At 50.1% G+C, this 19,840-nt stretch overlaps 1 protein-coding gene across 3 annotated transcripts; it reads right to left on the reverse strand.

Moving 5' to 3' along the window:
* Positions 1-847: 847 nt before the first annotated feature.
* TBXT (T-box transcription factor T) lies at positions 848-9,043 on the reverse strand. Of its 3 annotated transcripts, none has more exons than XM_069488537.1 (8): positions 8,838-9,043; positions 8,060-8,324; positions 7,175-7,309; positions 6,325-6,386; positions 6,138-6,199; positions 4,312-4,485; positions 3,035-3,164; positions 848-1,121 (listed from the first exon to the last, which is right to left on the reverse strand). In XM_069488537.1, exons 1-8 carry the CDS (start codon positions 9,041-9,043, stop codon positions 848-850), a joined length of 1,308 nt encoding a protein of 435 aa, XP_069344638.1. The 3 variants fall into 3 exon arrangements, with proteins under 3 accessions (XP_069344638.1, XP_069344637.1, XP_069344639.1); XM_069488536.1 differs by having other exon boundaries at positions 4,312-4,488; XM_069488538.1 differs by lacking the exon at positions 4,312-4,485.
* Positions 9,044-19,840: the final 10,797 nt, after the last annotated feature.

The raw sequence follows: 19,840 nt of genomic DNA on the forward strand, positions 1-19,840 counted from the left end.
TCCGTGTTGAGTATTTAACCACTTGAAAATCATTTAACAGGTTTGTATTTCTGTGGCAATTAGCACTAAGTATATGCAAATTTCACTTCCAGTTCTGCAACTGAGTAGATACAATGTTAAAGTTCATAACACATTAAAATGCTTCTTAGGGATAAGTTCTTTCCCACTAGCTATGATAAGCAATAAAAACCCAAAAGAGGAGAGGTTTGAATAATAATTTGACGAACCACATTTTGCATATTGCCTTTATTTTGCAGGAAATGCTTCCTGCTGATTGTCTTTGGCTACTTTGACAAAAGGAACATATAAAACAATCGTAGGTTTAACAGTACAAGAGATTAGCTACATATGCTCAAAAGAAACACACTCTAATGGGCAGAGCAGTCAAATTTCAAATTCAACTAAAATCTGCTGTCCTCAACTATGGTTTTATTCTGTCTTTAACAGCTCAATTCTAACTACCCGAAAGCAACAAGGAAGAGAATTAGAAGTGTGCTTTTTATCTCACTAAAGTAGGCCCAATGGGTTTGCAAATTCTCCAGAAAGGTTTCTGGACTCTGTCAAACCATTGTGACTGACTTCTGGGCCTACTGCATCGTTCCCACCCTGGATTCACCTGGGGCACACAAACCCCTTGGGACAATACTGCTGCTGTGGATGGCAGCAAAGGGGGTGGGACTCTTGACAGAGGGCAGAGCTTGGATTCCTCCTCCCATTTTACAGTGAAGTCAGCACGGCTTTATTTCCCTCCCTTGACCCATGAGACTGCCATTTTGTGCCCGTAGATCAGTCCAATCTATGGTGGCCACAACAGAGAGCTGCTGGGCGCTGTGAGACAGGCCTGGATTCACATGGAAGGTGGCGACACAGGTGTCCATGAGGCCACGAGGCGGCCTTGGGCAGAGGCGTCATACTGGCTGTCAGGAATGTCTGTGGCCGTGGCAGCCCCTTCGTACAGCGGGGACCCTGAGGAGGAGGAAGCTGAGACGGCGTGGGCGAGGGGCGTGTAGTGCGCCGGGGAGCCTCGGAAGAACTGGGCCCCCAGCCCGTTGGACACCCCTGCCGTCTGAGAGCCCGGAGTGATGGCGCCGTTGCTCACGGACCACAGGCTGGGGTACTGACTGAAAGGGAACAGCACAGGGACGGGCCTCAGGCCTGGGCAGAGCCCAGCCGCAGGAGGACAAGCCCCACGCTGCAGGTCCCATCCCAATAACTGCATTACAGGATTTTCCAAACAGGTCATTTCTCCGTATTATTAAATGACTGACAACCACATTCTGAGGTGTACATAAGTTATTGTCACATCTAGTAACAAGAAACAAACTCGTCAGGAGGAAGACTAAAAAGAATATTCACGGATACAGAGCTTACAGCAGGGGACCACGAAGTACCTCAGAAGAGACTCCAGTTTTGTGCTGTGGTTCAGAATATGAAATTCTCACATGCACTCAACCAAAGCTTTAGAAAATGAGCCTAAGCATCTGTTTCTAACTGACACCCCCCACCCCTACTGCAATGATTCCTGGGATCAAGACGAGACCCTGCTAAACGCATGCAGTGAAGGGCGTTGCTCAGAGCAAGCCCAGCGCAGACACACTCCCTGCATTTGGTCTCCCCCAGGGGGACAGGTGAGTTAGCACCGTGCAGCACGGAAAGAAGGCACCTGGGAGTCAGGTCAGAAGTCCCAGTTCTGCCTTTAGTTAGCTGTGTCACTGTAGACTTGGCCTGAGACTACTTTGGAGGCTTTGTTTCCCAAAGTATCAAATGAGCAAGTTAGGAATAGCAACGAGCATTAAATCCTCCAGTCTAAGCACATAGCCATGAACAGTATTGAACTACGATACAATTTTATTTTGGGAAAAAATCCTTAAGAGTCTTTCAATAAGTGAATAACAAGACCTTACTTATATTGCTATACTGCTTTATCAAGCCAGGTCCCGTAGTTCAATTGCATTTGATCTTGTAAACCCTGAGTTAATCAAGGCTGATTATTACCCCATTTTATAGATGAAAGTTTCAGGCTCCGAGATGCCTAATCAGAGCCAGACTGGAAGCCTCAGGTGGGGCTCGGTCAGCAGTTTGTACCCTGCAGGTCATCTGACTGGGTCGAGGCTTTGCGAGCGATGCTCTCAGAGCCACTGAAAAGTCTGCTTGTCTGTGCACTGTTTGCTTCATTTCTAACAGCAGACAATTGGATTCTTATCATAGAGAAATTGTTTCCTAGACAAGACGAATTGAGGTCTTAGATATACTGTGAATTCTAAGCAATCAAGTGCATTGCCTTTGAGGTCAAGATCGCTTGATTCCAAGCTTGGTCTGCTGAGAGCCAACAACTGGACCAACATTTAATACCTTTGGGTCCCTTTCCTCAGTGGAAAGTGAGGGTTGACTTCTAGCTTTGCTATTTTAGGTTTTTATATTAATCCTATGAAGAAATATAATACATTTACCAGCCTGCTTGATTTTTAAGCCCTTCTTCCTCTATATAATTTGCAAGTTAATAAAATAACCATCATTCTTTACCAGTTACCCATAATATATGTTAAGGACTTTGATCCTATATCCACAGAAAAGCCAACAAACTTACTTCTTTAATTTAATAGCTCCTGCTGCAAAAGGTTCTGGAAACATTTCTTCAAACTATACCTACTGACCCCACAACCCTACAAGTCCAGAGACAGGCTGAGGCTGGGGTTATTTACTGTCTTCTTGTTATATTTGAGGAAATTGAGGCTCAGAAAGGCTAGGAGACTTGTGCATCACACGAACCAGTAAGTGGCACAGCCAGGATGCAGCCACTGGTTTTGTTTTGGGACAGGATAGCCCAGCTCCCATTCCACACCACAGTTCTAAAGGAGCTACGGGTCCTGCCAGGGAACAGACTGCAAGAAAGAACCCAGCAGCCAGGTAACCTGGGATCCCTGGACAGTATAAATAAACGCCCACCCGCCCACAGGGACGGGGCAGAGTGAGGAATAAGGGCCAACGTGAATGGAGACAGCAGGAGGTCCCCAGGCTCCCGGGACCAGCGTACCTAGAGCCAGCAGACGCGCCAGCATTGTGACTCGCCGGGAGCATGCTGGTGTGGGCGGGCACTCCCAGGCTAGGCCAGTTGTCATGGGACTGCAGCATGGACAGACATGCAGACGAATTGTCAGAATAGGCTGAGGGAGGTAAGAAGGCATAGTTATTGGATGGGGTCTTCCAAGAACAACAAAACGCATGAAATATCACCAATAACTGGAACTACCCAACATTGAAAACAAAATGTATATGGGATGGTAAATACAGAAAATAAGTCATTAGCCTGCCTAATCAGTTATCAACGGCTGATGCTTATTGCCAAATGTATGTAAGTGAAGACTATTCCGGTGAACCCAAGCTTTTCCCTTCATCGTCAGATCAGCAGATGCCCTACAGATACTGAATCCTACAGTAGCTTGACTAGGGGTGACTTCTCTTTAAAATATATAAAAAACTTTAACCTGCTTCTCCCCCAAGGATTATTTCATAAGAATAAGCTGCAGAAACCATTACTCCTGGGAAAGTTAAAAACGTAATCTTTTTGCTTCTGTTGAACAAGTCTGAAGTACTATTTCCTTACCCAATAAGCTCTTTTCATTTCAAATCAGCTTTAATTGCTTAATTGTTTTATGGTGTTCTTTGGCTATTTTCCTCCTTTTGGAGCCAGACAAAATTAAGTCTAGACGTGCACAGTGTTAGAGAGAATGAGGCGAGGGCATCTTTATGGTCTATCCCAGTGTTCATAACACTGGGCACACATCACGGCCGCCTGGAGACTTGTTAAAACACAAATTGCTGGGCCCACCCCGAGAGCTGGGAGCTTCTGATCCCATTAAGTCTGGGGCTCGGCCTGCTGTCAGGCGACGCTGGTGCTCCGGTCCAGGAAACGTACTTGGAAAATCACTGGTCTAGTCAGGGATTTTTGCACCTGGCTGATCCAAAACTACCACTTTAGAGAGGTTCATAAAATATTCAAACCTGGGTGTTATGCCTAGAGATCAGCCAGAGCTCTGTGGAGAGGCCCAGTAATCTGTCGTCCGTTTTAACCTTTGACACTAACTCTAAGGCACATTCAGCCCTGCAGGCTCTGGTCTGGATGTGTCTGTGCTCGAGCCAGCAGCGATGCAGGCATGACGTGACAGTCTCCTCTGGAACCACTAAGGAAGCTCGGGTGTGGATTCCAGGAAACAGTCTCCCTTCCTGGTTTTTGGACCCTGGCAGAATGCCTTTCCCAAAGTGGTCTCCCTGCCACCCACCCGCCCTGGCAGACTGAGACTTAGGACTTACTTGGAGAGTTGTTCCGATGAGCGTAGGGGCTGGGGTATGGCGAGGACCGGTGGCTCCGCAGGGCCGGGTACCTTTCACAGCCATGCGTGGGGGGCAGGGGGAGGGGGCCTCCAAACTGAGCATGGGGGTTGGCAGGTGGACAGAGGGTGCTGGTTCCAGGAATGAGCCACCCCCCTGCTGTGAAAAAAGAATGCTGAGCAACTAGCAATTGTCTTACTTCTCTTATTTCAAGGAGAAGAGAGCAGAGACCAGTGATTTGGGATCTTTTCCTTGGGAGACCCTGAGGAATCGGAGAATCCTAAGTGTCTAACACTTTACTGCACAGCCTACAGCCCTAGGCACCACAGGGCTTCAGCTCCACACTTAACGCCACAGGTTAACCAAGGTTTCCAAACCTGTAGGGTAGACCGGGGAGAACCCAAGCCACTTCCTCAACCACCAGTTTTTTTTTTGTTTTTGGAAGATCCCCGGCACTCCCCCCTGCACCCCCCCCACATCCCCCACCCCCAGCACACACACACACACACACACACACAGAGCACCCTCCAGGCCTCTTATGAGATTTACAATCCCCCAAAGCAGGTTCCCCAGGGCAGATCAGCCATCCTCCAGTTGTGAGACCAGAGCAGGAATACAATGTCAAAACAGGCCGCGTGTGATACAATGTACAAACAAAAGCAGAGAGGCAGGGGTGAGAGACACAGGAACATGCCTGTCCCTTCTCCTCCTGCTGCCCACACACAGACAGACCAGGAGCTGCAGTCCCTGCCTCCCAGCATGGACCAGTTTTCTGCTTACTCTTTTGTCTTTCCAAGACTGCCCTCCCCTCCTCTAAAACTACAATTTCCTCTCCCTTCTTTTTTAACTTCTTTTTTAATTCAGAAAAAGCAACCCTTAGGGAGACAATTGCTCTGCTTCCAATTTCCAGACTACAAATAATTCTTCAGACAACATCGAAATGAGGGAAAGGTACAGATGTGCCCACGATGTACAGGCCTATCTCCTGCCAGGGCAGTGGTTCACATGCCACTCTTCACTAGGGGAGCTGTTTGATTTTAAAAAAATGCATATTCAGAACAGAAATTGATGTTTCAGGAAGAGTATGCCATGCTGGTGCATCCAGCCGCTTGACGGACTAGCAAACGCTAAATTCCTACTACAGTGTCAGCTGTTTAACGTCACCGAGTCCCTTCCCTGGGTGGGGGACAGGTTATTCAGAGCTGTTTCTCCCAACAGATGCGGCTACGTCCTGCCTCTGCCTCACGAAACTCCTAAAAGAAACCAGACTTAAAGCACATGCTCCCTAGCCTAGGAGCCACTGTTTACACCACAGCCAACAGTCCCAGAACCAAAGAGGGCTAAGAAAAAAATCTGTTCGTAAGCATCACCCTGAAGATGGTCCTTCAGTTTTTAATCATTAACAAAAGCAGAAACTGTCTCAAAGAGTATCTAGTGAACTAGATTCTCCTCTTGCCCAATACAGGAGGGTCTAAACACCCACCAAGACCCCAGTGGTCCATCCCAGGCAGAGCGGCAGCTGCCTCAGAGCTAAGCAGAAGGACCCAGCAGCATCCTCCCCCAGGCTGGGCGAGCATCCACCGCCCTACTAGGGCAGAGGTTGAAGACAGGTTGAAGACAGTTCAACAGCAGAGTGCCACAGAGTGCCACGTGCCTTGCACAGCAGAAGGGCAATCTGCTCCCCGACCACACCCAGACATCTGCCGCATCTCCACCTCCATCTCTAGGTAGCTTAGTCCCTCCCAGCTCTCAGCAAGTCTAGTTTCAGAACCAGGCACACAGGTGACGCAAAAGGGAACAAACCGTACATTGGGAGTACCCAGCTTGCTGGCTGTCTCCGGGTTCTTCCATCATGTCTTTGTGATCGCTCCTGTCAAAAAAAAAGTGTATCGAACTGTCAAAAAAGAGAAAATTCATAAAATAGTATGTGCAGCAATATTTCATCATTCTGCATACTTCTTTGCCCAAGGGTATGTATAGTTAGAATTCTCTCACCTTTCCTTTGCATCAAGGAAAGCTTTTGCAAATGGATTGTATTTAATTTTAAGAGCTGTGATCTGAAAAACAAGAAATTGCATTTACTAGTATATTGCTCATTAGCCAGGAGAGTTAATTTGGCAGCAAGAAATTGAGAAACACCAGGACCACTTTTAAATTCTCAAATATAATCAAACTTCTTTCCAGATAGTTTTCTATCTGGGTCTGAAGTTGCTGAGTAATTGTAAGGAATAGCAAATTTATGAGAACCTCTAAATGCCAATGTTCTGAGTGGGATTCACAATAAAGTCAACCTACTACTGACTCCACAAGTGTCACCAAAAATGGCTCAAAACATAAGCTTGGGTCTTCTTAGGAAATAATGATCTGGTGGTTCTAGTTTGTGGTCAATAGTGACAACCTAACCAACAAATCGTAAACTTCCTAGACTTCGGGGTTAGACAAGGGCCAGGTTTACAGGCACTAAAGGGTACCTGATACCTAGTTGTGTCCTCACACTGCCCAGGTTTGGGAGGATGCCCCTCAGCCTTTTGGGAAAATTTCCAACAGAAGGAGATTTCCTTCTCAAGGAATTCTCATAGTACTTAACCTAAATGCTTTCTGTATCTCTCCACTTTGAGCATGTAGTAGATGTTTCTAGTTTTAGACACTTCTGTGGAAAATTAAAAGGCAAAAAAATGCTTAAATGAAAACACTTTAAACTTTTCTCCCCTTGGCCTCCACTTCAAGTTGCAGTAAATTATTTGAAAGAAACAGTCTCAAGCACACTGTTGGACACCATCTCCCAGTTCCCTGGAATCACGTGGAACAGCACAGCGAGAACACTCCCACCCTCTGTCCCTCTCACCTCCTCATTCTGATAAGCCGTCACAGCTATGAACTGGGTCTCAGGAAAGCAGTGGCTGGTGATCATGCGCTGCGGACCCCCCACTCGCACTATGTGAATCCGAGGCTCATACTTGTGCAAGGAGTTCAACATGATCTGCGGGAGACAGACATGGGATTGGAGGCAACGTCCCACCTAAGACAAATCATCGCTTTGTCCTGCTGTCAAGGAGAAAAATACACCCAAGACACAGAAAATGCTTCGGCTCCCCAAGAAAGTATCTTTACTGTCGGGGGCGGTGGGTTTCCCAGCAGGTTAGTTTCTGTCTCAGCGTTTTATATGGGCTGCTTCCCACAGCTTGTTTGGAAAAGGGATGCAAGATGCCACACACCATTAAAAGCAATGAATGCCCATCACAAAATCCTTAGACCTTGTAGAGTAAGGTACTAAGGCTTCCAGGAAGGCTGTGGACATCTCTGAAAGCCTGTGCTTGTTTGCAACATGCCAGGACTCGGGGTCTTCCGGGAACAATCCCCGACTAAAGAATGTTCTTTAGAAAAGGGCAAATTTTACAAGTTTGTTCAGACTTCATGCAGTGGGCACTGCAGTGCATGTGTGGCTTCACTGTGACCGTTTACCATCAAGGCTGGTATCTGCTCTACCTCTAGGAGAGTTTGGGACTAGACACAAAAGTTCTCCACGGCTCAAGACCCTCACTCTTCAGAGGTAAGCCCAGGTCGGTGCTGCCCTGATCAGCTTCATATAAACCGCAGCAAGGGCTTGATCGCGGGAAAGGTGGCATTTTCTCCAAGACAGACGTCCTCTGCCGTCCAATCAGGGTCCCTTCCAACAGCACGAAGGAGAAGGTGCAGAGCCCGCGGGCCTTGGCGGGCTCGTCACACCTACCTGGCCCCCTCCGTTGAGCTTGTTGGTGAGCTTGACTTTGCTGAAGGAGACGGGCGCCTTCATCCAGTGGGCCCCGAAGTTGGGCGAGTCAGGGTGGATGTAGACGCAGCTGGGCGCCTGCGGCTCGGGCTTGCCCCCGGGCACCCACTCTCCGTTCACGTACTTCCAGCGGTGGCTGTCGGCCGCCACGAAGTCCAGCAGGAAGGAGTACATGGCGTTGGGGTCCAGGCCAGACACGTTCACCTTCAGCACCGGAAACATCCTCCTGGAAGAGAAAGGGCGGGCACAGCAGGAGGACCCCGAATCTGACCCAATGGCGGGAGGCTGACAGCTTGGCACGGGGGCTTTTAATAGCGCAGGGCAAAGAGGAGCCCCCTCGGGAACGTGCAGAGGTGATTCCCAGGCTCCTCCCAGCCCTCCTAGGTCCCAGCTGCTCCACACTGTCCCGCAGCCCCAGAGGCCCGGGCGGAGAGGGCGCAGCGCTGGATTTCAGCGCTGTTGTGAAGCCAAAGCCGGCGGACAAAAGTGAGGCGCCCCTCGCGCTTCCTGGAGACGCCTCCGAGGTTGGGAGTCTGGGGTTCCAGTCCCTCCTCCTCGAGCTTCCACAGCAAAAGCCTCCGAATAGTGACAGTTAGGAATACACAGATGCTAACGACCTGAGGAAACCAGAAGTCCCCCTCCAGGAGAAAAAGTGTTCCACAGGGAGGAACTTCCCGGGCCCCAAGGCTGCTGGAGCGACACAGTGAGTGGCGCACGCCGGCTCGCGGCGCGCACCTACCTGCCGTTCTTGGTCACGATCATCTCGTTGGTGAGCTCCTTGAAGCGCAGCCACAGCTCGCTCTCCTCCAGGCCCACGCGCAGCTCGCGCTCCGTGGGGTCGCCCTTCTCGCTCCCCGCCTGCAGCTCGCTCTCCACGGCGCTCAGCAGGTGGTCCACTCGGTACTGCAGGCTCTTCCCCGCGTTCTCTGTGCCGGGGGAGCTCATCCTCCCGCCCGCCCCCGCCCCAGTCCCAGCCCCAGCCCCACCGCTCCCGAAGGTCTGATCGCTACCCGAGAGCCACCTTCACCCCTCTCGGCAGCCGCTTTCCGAGAAAAGGGGCCGCTCGCACCAAGACCTGCGAGGGCGCGGAGGTCCCAGAACAGACCCGGGAGGAGGGCGAGGACCAAGATCTGGGGGGAGGGGGCGGGGGAGAGGGATGGGGGAGGTTATTCCACTTGAACTCCCGCAAGGCGCGACTGCAGTAGGTCTCTGGGGAGAGAAATTCGGTGCCCTCCCCTAAATAGAGCGGCGGCGGCCTCGGATGGGGGGCGCGGCGGATTGGGCCGCGCACCCTTTGAAGTGCCGGGCAGCTGCCCATTGGCCGCGCGCGGCCATATCAGACCCGGCCGGGCGGGTCCGGGAGGCCCGGGGCCAACAATGGGCTCCCGCGCGTCTGTTTCAAGTAAATCCTGCGCCCCAGCCCTCCGAGCCCCGGCCCAGCCCCTACACCCCCGCCCTCCCCAAATGTTTGCACCTCCATCAAAGCGGCAGGGCGGGCCCGCCGGCCCGGGAGGAAGGAGGAAAGCGGGACGCCCGAGCCCGCCCCGGCCCGCACCTCCGCCAGCGCTTCCCGGCCGCCCCCTACGCTCGCCAACTCCCACGCGCGCGGTCCTCCTCGCTCTTCGAGCGCAGCCCCGACCTGCCGCTGTGCCAGCCTGGAGTGTCCTCCGAGGCGCTCACCTGCGCCCGGGCCAGATGCGCCTCCATCCCCTCTCGGCGACGGCGCGCACAGCAGGCTTCAGGGGGAGCCGTGGCTGCCTGGTCCCTGTCGTGCCGGTCTAGCCCCTCGGAAGCCTCAAGCCTCCAGTCGCGTAGTTTCCGGTTCACCTGTCTGCACTCATCCCTAGGCCCGCGGCGCCGCAGGTGGCGCAACACTGAGGACCATGGACCAGCCCGCCCCGGCGTCCCGCGTGCCCTGCGGCCCTCACGCGTCTGGAAGCGGAAGCTCCGCGCGCAGAAATAGACGGAATCTTTTTTCAAAAGATCCCTTTGGGAAATTTCTTCGCTCCCCATAGAAAATCAGGACTTTGGTGACGAGGTGTGCGTGCACACGGAGTGTGGCACAGGAGTGTGCTGGGCTTCTGTTGTCTTGTTCTTGATTTTGCAGGTGTGAGCGGGACGGGTGGCTGGGCTGTGCCCCAGGAGCTGGACTCGAGCGCGGTTCCCCGTAGGCCGCAGCGCCAGGCGGTGTGGGCAGCGCTGGTTTATTACCTCTCAGTGAGAACCTCCACCAGGAAAGCGAAGGGAAGGTGACAATGAGCAGGAAATAGTTCAATGGGGTCTCTTTAAACAATGGCATTCCTCCTAAAATGAGAGCCCAGGAAGGGGAAAGGAAGCGGAAGCTCCGTGTCAAAGCCCTCGCGTTGCTCCTCTGAACGCCTGGCCCATCTCTTTACCAAGGGCCCGCGGTTCCAGCCTCAGTTTACTGGTTATGCTCGCCCGCACCCGGTCCCCAGACCCTCAGGAAAAAGCCAATGTCTCAAGTGGGGCAGCCGGTCAGAACAGCCCTGATCCCTGTCAAGGGGCTCTGCGGGCCAGGCGTGGAGTCTGTGCCCAGTGCCGGCCCTTCCCAGCCAGGTGCCAGGCAGGGCTCGCTCTGCCGTCGGGAATCCGAGAATCCACCCGGAAGCCCCAGGAGGAATTCCCCGCCCCGGACGCAGGGGATCGACCTGTCTCTGCCTTCTGGGGGTGCTTCCCCGAGCCAGCCCTGGAGGGTGCCTGCCGCCCCCGACCCCGGGGGAAGAGCTCGCACCCAGAGCTCCTGTCCGCCCTTTTCCGACCGGAAACTGCTCGAGTCAGGAAGCCCGGGCGCACCTCGTCACTGTCCACATTTGTTTCTTTTGTCGTCTAGGGTGCGTGGAAATTCCCTGGGGGCTGACCCGAAGGAGTCTTTTCCTTCTGGAAAGAGGCACCAAAAGGACCTCATTTGCTCCTGACACCCCGGGCCGTCCCGACGCGCCTTCCACAGCTCACCGGGCCCTGGGCTGCAGGGGACAGTGTGGTGTGTGCGCCTGTCACCTTCCTGGGGGTATTAAAATGCCTAAAAGGTCATCTCTGCGGCTTTAAACCTCTCGAGCCTCCGCACTTAGAATAAAGGGGGAACGTGGAGGGGAGGTGCAGGAGGAACGAGGATGGGTCCGAGGCAATTGGGGGTCTCAAAACTCCCGCACCGAAGCGAAGTTCTCCCGCAGCCCTGCGCCCGAGGAGGTCACCATGCCTTAGCGCTCCGGCTCCAGATCGCTTTTCCCCTAGTGGGGAGGAGCTAAGGAAGCCTGGCGAGTTTAGCAGATGGCTCCGAGAGTGTTCTCAACGGGAGGGGGCACGGCCAAATAAAAATAGAACCCCAACAGAAAAGCATGTCTGCGCTCCAGAAAGAGTGAGAGAGGGACCAGAGCATGGTCCGGAAGTTAACCCCCCGGCTGCAGGTCGGAGCTGCCCACGCGGCCTCACTCCGGCAGTGTCTCGGCAGTGTCTCTGCCTCTCGCTCTGGCTTCCTCGCCTCTCTGCGGCTGATTTTCTGATCTTTGTTACCTGGTTCCCAGGACCGAGTCCACTCCCTCCGCCTTTTCAGTGAGGGCTGCAGTGCATGACAGTTTACAGCCAAAAACTTCCTCCAGCCCAGCTGTAAAGAATTCCCAGTTAATAACAATGTGCTTCCTTGGGAGGCCCACGCACTTCCAGCTCTTTCTCTCCAAGGTCCTCTCTCCTTGGGAAGCCTTGCAGTTGGGAGAAATAGACAAAGGCCTCCGGGCTGGGCCTTCAGCTTGCCCAAAAAATGACTTGGGAAATACTATATAAGAAATCACACACACACACACACACACACACACACCTTTCAGTCCCCAGAAAGGCAGTTTTCCCAGGCCCAACCCCTTCTCAAAGAGCAAAACCATTTGTCCTTAGGAGCAGGTATCCCTGGAGCCATAACAGGCTCAAGACTGAGGAGAGGGACAGCCTTGTGTGACCCTTACCTCACACTCCTGTCCCCTTCTTTTCTCCAAGAAAGATTCAATTTTTTCTCATTTTATGTGTGCTCAATGTAGAGAATGTATATAAATATATATATACATATCAGTCATCCCTCAATACCCACTGCAGGTTGGTCCCAGGACCCCCGAAGGTGCTGGAGTCTCTGACATAAAATGGTGTAGTGTTTGCATGTAACCTACACACATCCTCCTATGTACATTAAATCATCTGCAGATTACTGATATTGCCTAATACAGTGTAAATGCTGTGTAAATAGTTGCTATACTGTATTGTTTTGTTTGTATTATTTTTATTGTTATTTTATTATTTTGATTTTTCTAAAATATTTTCTATCGATTCAGCCAAGCACGGATTTGAAACCCATGGATATGGAAGGCAGACTGTATGGAATGAAAGCCTCAGGCACTAATCGGTATTCATATGTTGGTGTGTCTTCCTCATCTTTTTTTCACTTTGTTCTGGTGAGCTCATTCTCTCATACTAAGGAGATTTAACATGAGCATTCCCAAGTTCTATGTAAGAGATGACATCAGGAGCTTCATGGCAAATAGTTCTGCCACCAATTGGTTTATTTGCCTCTCCCATTAATAGAAACTTTGTTACTGTTTTTAAAGGTGTAGAATGTAACGCTTTATACTTCTTACCACTGAAAAATTTTAAAAGGCTATCGGGTTGTTTTGGGTGACTGTGGTTTTGTGGAAAAGAATACAGACGTGGTTTTCAAAGTCTTCCTCTCAGGACAACCCTGTGCGTGACCCAGCCATCCTTGCAGCCCTGGGCAGAGGCAGCAGGCTGGTCGGAACCTAGGCCGGGCCACCTGAACTGCAGGGGGTGGCCTCCCAGGAGCTGAGGACAGCACCTCAAGACCAGAGTCTGTCCCCGCTGCACTTTCTGAGTCAAGGGGCTTTGTCACACATGACAGTGTGTGGTTGGCCTAGTGACAGGAGTTCACACACTAAAAACAAACAAGCCAGCCTGGCAGGCTGAGTGTTTGGGATTGTAACATTTCTCTATAAAATGCTGGCACTTCTGCTGCTGTCTCCTTGGAATGCCAGGCGCCAGAGGAGACGTCTGTGGGCAGCTGGATTTTGGTCTCTTCCGTGGTGCGTAGCGTGAGTGTCTGCTGCCCGGATACTTAAGTTTTCCATACTGGTGATTCAGTTTCCTTGGTGATGTGTTTAAGCGGGACTCTTTTTACTGACTGCCTGGAACGCAAGGAGAGCACTTTCCATCTCAGCAGGTCTTCAGCGAGGACTCTATCACGGTAACAGTCTGGGCTATTCTGTGTCTACCTCAAGGCCTAGCTGTCCTTCCAAATCCTGTCACCCTCTCCCCTCGCCCTTGCCCCCTCCCCCACCCCGTGTTGTTTCATCTCTTAGATCTTTCTGCATATATTAAACGGCTTGTGAAACAGTTTTTCCACACCACTCTGTCAATTTGCCTGCATGTCACTTTTGGTTTTACTGCCTCCAATGCAGATTTTATTTCTCTGCTGCAGCTGTGGTTTTCTGGCGAGCCTGATTCCTCCAGCCCCTCGTCCTCATGTTCCATCTCCTCCGGGAGCAGCCTCCTTGCTCCTGCAGGCTGGTCCAGCTTCTTAGAGGCCACAGTTTTCTGTGTCTTACTCAGAAGGCCAGTTTCCGAAGTCCATCCTCCAGCGCCTACAGTTTACTATTTCCGAGGCTGCTTTTCCTCTGAGTCTTACCAACAACCCTCTTCCCCATTACCTTGTAGACATTTTGGGAGGCACCATGTTATTTTCTCTTCTTTTTTCCTCTTTTTTAACAGGGGTGACTGTCCCACCACCTTCTGCCTGGGTCCTGCTCCCAGGGGACCTGATTGGACACCGCTGTCACAGCTCTGCCATGGGGTATGAGGTACCAGGCCTGGCTTATTCCTGTGACACCTGCCCTGGGCTCCTGGTGGGGACTCACCAGGTCCCCGCTGCGTGACTAACCTGGTGAAATTGGAATCAGCAGTGTGCATATCGAGTAAGGGGCTGCAGCCACTGTGCTCAAAGTCCACCCGCATCTATGTTATGGGGCATTTTAATAACAGCACTGGACACATCCACCCTTCACATTTACTAAAAGTGAGAGATGCCCCAGAAACTCCAGTGACCTTTGTTTCTTTAGTTGCTCACTCGCTGATTCAAATAGTCAGTTGTCATGAAGAGAGTAAAGGAGGGTGCCCCGTGGAAACTGTGCAGTAAATGAGACCTCAGGAAGGGACAGAAATGAGCCACCACAAGGGAAGCAGTGAAGAGGGGGACATCATTCCAGGCTTGACATTGCTCCAGAAATCATGGCTAGGGACCCTGCCCAATCAGTTAACTAATGATTGTGTGTGTGTGTGTGTGTGTGTGTGTGTACATAATACTGATGGAGGTTTTAAATTTCTCCCTCCTCTACAACTTATTTTGGAAAGTCCCACTTTGGCACTGAATGAAATTTGAAGGCCCCAGTCGATTCTCCCCTGGAAAAGAAAGGTGGAAATAAGAGCAGGCAGAAGTCATCCCGTACACACCTGCGCTGTGCCCGCTCTGACTCCCGCAGTCGCCAGCTGGCAGGGAGGGTTGACACCACGCCCCAGACCAGAGCAGGCAACGATGGTTGTTATGGAAGGGGTGACCCAGCAGGGCCTGGCAGCAGAGCTGGCGAATTGAACAGTAGATGAGGGGTGAGGGGGGCTCAGACCAGGAGGTGAAGGGACGCCCCTCCTCTGGGGAAGAGCCGAGACGTGCTCAGCACAGAGAGGTGGAGCTGGAATCGGAGCATGCGCAGGGCACACAGATCCCTGAGGAAGGGGAGGGCACCTGGGTTTAGAAAGTGTCCAAATTTGGACCAGAGATGAGAACAACAAACTAAGAGAAAGAGAGTCTAATTTTAATGCCAGTAGAGACAAAAGACTCAGTCACTTAATGAGAACAACGGGGATGTTGAGCTGGGAGGTCGCGTCCTGGCAGGGAATGTCCCGGTGGGACGGATGTGCCCAGCCTGTAACGTGGAACATGACATAGGCGTGGATGACATCAAAGGGGGACCCGGAAGTGGGCACTGGGCAGACTTCGTAAATGGAGGGGGTTTCAGTATCTTCAAGGGACCGGCTGGAAGAGCTCTAGAAACGGCCGCAATAACTCCAGAAATGACTGGAGCTCTTGAGAGGGTTCCTGCAGAAATTCCCACGAATGCTATAGACAAAAACGACAGTGAACAATAAAAGAATAAAGGAGTGATGGAATCACAGTACTTTGGAGGGATAATGGGGGCCGTGGAAAGAATTGAGGAGAAAGGCGGAACTGAGCAGAGACCTGCCCAAGGGACTCGTCAGTGGCCGTGTGGAGGGAGGCGGCTGCAGAGAGAGGTGACGGGAGGACTGGGGGTGGGAGACCGAGTCGGGGACGCCCGGGTTGGGCTCTCGGCACGTGGGGGGAGGAGGAGGAGTTAAGATCTGTTCTCCCTATTTACAGGGGACAAGACGGATGGCAAAAGTGGGACAAAGGGGAAAGACTGGGCACACCTGTGAGGACAGACTGGCAATCAGTGGTTCCCACCACAGGGACTTCTCCAGCCGAAAAGACACTGCACAGGAGGAAAGCCCGTTTGGAAATCAGAATTGGCACATCCTGCAGCCGACACTCACAGCTTCAGGGTGACAACCTGTCCCAACCCCAGAGCACAAGAAGAAGGCGGAATTGACATTCAGTGAAGCCCATCACATGTGACGAATTGCGCGAACATTCTCAGTTGGGCCTTGATGTGGCTCGGGGAAAGAGTAAACCATGCAGTAGCAATCTGATGTCTGATTTGTCTTGTTCAACTCACCTGACTCCCATTAGACTAGGATAAATACGCAGACGTAGAAACAAACGTCAGTGCAAAGCTGCCGGCCTAAGAAAAAAGAAGAGAAACAAACGAATGTATTTTTTCCTCTCCCGCTCACCACATTCATACAACTGTTTACAAAAGAAGTCTGGTGTGTGCACATGCACGTTCTGGGAAGGGAGACAAGGAGAGGAACTGGTTGACTTAATAGGAACTGAGGGAGGAAAATCTCTCCCTTAAATACCATGCAATCCAGTCTGAGGTGCTGGATCGTAACTACAGGTGTGGCAACTAGAAAGAAAAGCAAATGCTTAAACCTGAATACATCATCCTCATCAAATTTCCAGAGAATCCTGTGATGTCAGTGTGATTATCGCCCTCATTTTAAAAATTTCATAATAAAAGAAAGGTAGATCAGAGAGGTTAAGTAGTTTGTCTGGGGTCAAACAATTACTGTGAAACTAGAATTACAAGCCATGCTAGTGGACTATAGTAATTCCAAAATAAGAGGAAGACTCAGATTATGTTGCTTGGTCTTATATTAACTCGTTGTATGATCATCAACTCATTCTATAAATTTTAAATATGGTTAACTTTGAGATGCAGCTGTAAAAATAAAACTATGTTACTATCATAGCTTCAGGACTTCACTAGTGTGTTAGAGGGATTAAAATTAAAGGCAATGACAGGAAAACATGGAGTGTTGTAGGAACTTTGTGCAGTGCTGTGTGCCAAGGTTCAAACGCTGGGTGTAAATTTTCATATGCTTCTCATGCTGGAGGGAAAATGACATTGCGTTAAAATTTTAAAGCCTAATTAAAACCTAAAGATACGAGAATTTTGTTATTTTTACAACAGGAAATAACATGCAACATCAGTGGGCTAGTTGGCTACAGTACAGGATTGAGGATCAGGTAAGCAACGGCCTTAAAATGTGAAAACCTCTGCTATCTTGAGGCTGAGTGTCCTTCACAATGTGTAACGTGGACACGCTGGTCCCGTACAGAGGTCTGTGAGGGCTGCTGAGACGTGGTTCTGAGTCAGTGCTGTTTTTGGTGATACACCGAGGTGAGGCAAGGTCCTCCTAAAGTAAACCGGTTCACCACCAGCAGGGAACAACAGACTTGTATCTGAGTCTTTTGAAGATGGGCCCTGCAGTTCACAGACCCGCAGAAGACCGAGACAGCAGGATTGCCTGGGGAGCAGCCCCTCTCCTCGCCAGCCGGAGTGTGCTCTGGGAACGTCTCCGCTGGAGAGAGGACGACACGTGTCCTGAATGACTGGCATTTGGCTACTGTCCACAGGCCTTGGCTTAAAAAACTAGACCCAATCCAGAAAATCTTTACATGCATTGGGACTTTCCTATCCATTTGTTTTTTTACTACAAATAAGTTTAGCAATTTTTTTATTCTTCTGGAGACTGTAATGTATACCTGTCTGAAGTTCAAAATATTGCTAAAGAATTAGATTCTATACAGGCTACTGCTTTTTCTTAAGTCTTTTCTCATCCTCTGATCAGATGGGGAGGAGGAAATGGGGCCGCCTTTTCTTTCTTTTTAGAATAATGTGCTTATCACGCCAATAACATGCCAGCTGTACATAATAGGCATTTAATCATTGCCAATGGAATAAAATAGCAAATGACTCCATGAGTTGATAAAATCACTCCTAGCACCATTCCTAAATCGAATTAACTATTTTACTGTCTCAAGTGCCCTTACAACTCAGCCCATGGGAATATGTAACTTTACAGGCTACAATTGCATTTCTAATATGACCTCACGGTCCACTGTGTTCATTACGTATTAGTGCAGTTGCTCCATCAACCTCAGCACAATCCTTCTTCATGATGACGGCTTCTCCTAACGTCAGCTCAGTCTTTCTTCTCAAGCCCCTATGAAGCAGAGGAGAATGTTTAAGACTGAACTTCCCCATTTCTTAATCCTAGTGGGGCCTGCCCAGATAGCTACAGAAGGATATTCAATAGGTGCTCAACAAATGCCACAGGAGAACCAAGGAGGGCATAACTTCTAATTCCCTCCACCGGAAACGTGGGAGGTGCCAGGATGGAAAGCTGTGGGCACGGTCTCGCCCCAGAGTTTCTGCTTTGGTCCCAGGCCACCCAGTGGAAAGCACTGTCCTCCGAGGCTAGCCTGGGTCACCTGAGCAGTTTCACCAAAGCGGGAGCCAAGGAGTCAGGAAAGCAACACCCCAACCTGTCCTCCTTGGTCCCCGAGTTTCTACAGCACAGTTCTTCTCCTGCAGCTGTTCTGCAAATTGCTTTTCCTTCGGGTAACGGAGATTTATTCATCCATCCAGTATCCACTGAGCACCCTGTATGTGCGCGGACTATTCCAGGAGTTGGGGAAGGGAAGCAGCAGTGAACGGAGCCAACGCCCAGGCCTGGAGGAGAAACGCTCCAGCGGGAGGTCAGACACTGCAAATGAGGCAAAGAGGCAGAATATCACATTAGGTGTGAGCTTCCTATAAAAAGGAAGCTGGAGAGAGTTCATGTTTGTACATTGCATGGGGACAGCAATCTCAGGATGGCCAGGGAATGTCTCTCCGAGTCGGAGGCATTTGAATAAGGCCACAAGTGAGGCCAGGAAAAGTCGAGAGAACATGGGGGTGTGTGGGTGGGTGAGGGGTGTTTCTGATCAAGGGAATCATGAGGGCAAAGACCCCAAAGCCAGGATCTCCTCCGTATGTTCCAGGAATAGCAGGGAGTGAACGCCAGGGAGATGAGTGTGTGTGCGAATGTCTGTCTTTTGACCAAAAAAAGTAGTTTTTAAGTCAATATAATCTAACTTATTAATATTTTTCTTAACAATAAATGATTTTTGTGCCCTGTTTATGAAATCTTTCTCTATTTTGACAGCATAAAGTTATTTCTTATGCTATATTCTAGGATCACTACCATTTTACTTTTAACATTTAGATCTACAATCTATATAGGACTGATTTGTGTATTTTTTCCATCTAATTTTATCCAGTTGTCCCAGAATCACTTATTGAAGAGGCTGCCTTTTATTCTAGGTTATGGCAATATCTGTGCCATATATGGTTTTACTTGTGCAATCTTCCTGGGGCATACATTCATATTCACCAATATCCCTACCTCCTTTCCTGATTATATGAATCCACAAGACTATTTTTTCCCAAATTGGAAATCGTGACCACTGGGGAAATCATGGAAACATTCTTTGAGATTTGGGAAATATGTTAATAACATATAAAATTTGGATTAACATTTTGTACTCAACAATTCTGCTTTGGAGGACGTTTTGAGAACCGCAAATATTAACTAAATAAAACAGCATCTGCTTCTACCGAGACACACTAATCTCCACCAAAACCAATTATCAGAGAAATGAAAACAAATCACTATTAAGGAAGATATGTGTGTTTCTGTGTGTGTCTGTGTGTGCATGTCCCTGTGTGTCTGTGTGTGTTTATATATGAATACAATCTCTCCTGCAACTTGCATGAAAATTCAAATTAGTGACTGATGAATTTGTATCTGCTATATGTGTTGGCTTGAAGTTCATGTCTATAAAACATCATAAATTGATAGACTTTGGGGCTATCCTGGAAACGAGAGCTAGAGGACAATCTGCCTGGACAAAATTCAGGCAGATTCTGTCTTCAGGTGTGGGGCTCCACCACCCGTCTCACCTGCAGAGGGCAGAAACTGGCGTGGGCCTGGAACGGACAGCAGCTCCTGACGCCTGAGTCGCTGGCCAGCAGTGAGCATGCAGGGCTCTGCGGGCCTCCCCGGAAGCCCACCTTCCCCAGGCTCTGTAAAAATCCCCTGCCCGTGTGCTGCATCCTTATGACAAGTGAGGATGGTAGTTACATTTCAAGGTGCAAGATGCTTTAATTAACATATCACTTCTGCTCATTTCACTCAGTCTGGACGGGACTCGAA

This window comes from Eulemur rufifrons, chromosome 15 (genome assembly GCF_041146395.1).
Source record: "Eulemur rufifrons isolate Redbay chromosome 15, OSU_ERuf_1, whole genome shotgun sequence".
Taxonomy (NCBI): domain Eukaryota; kingdom Metazoa; phylum Chordata; class Mammalia; order Primates; family Lemuridae; genus Eulemur; species Eulemur rufifrons.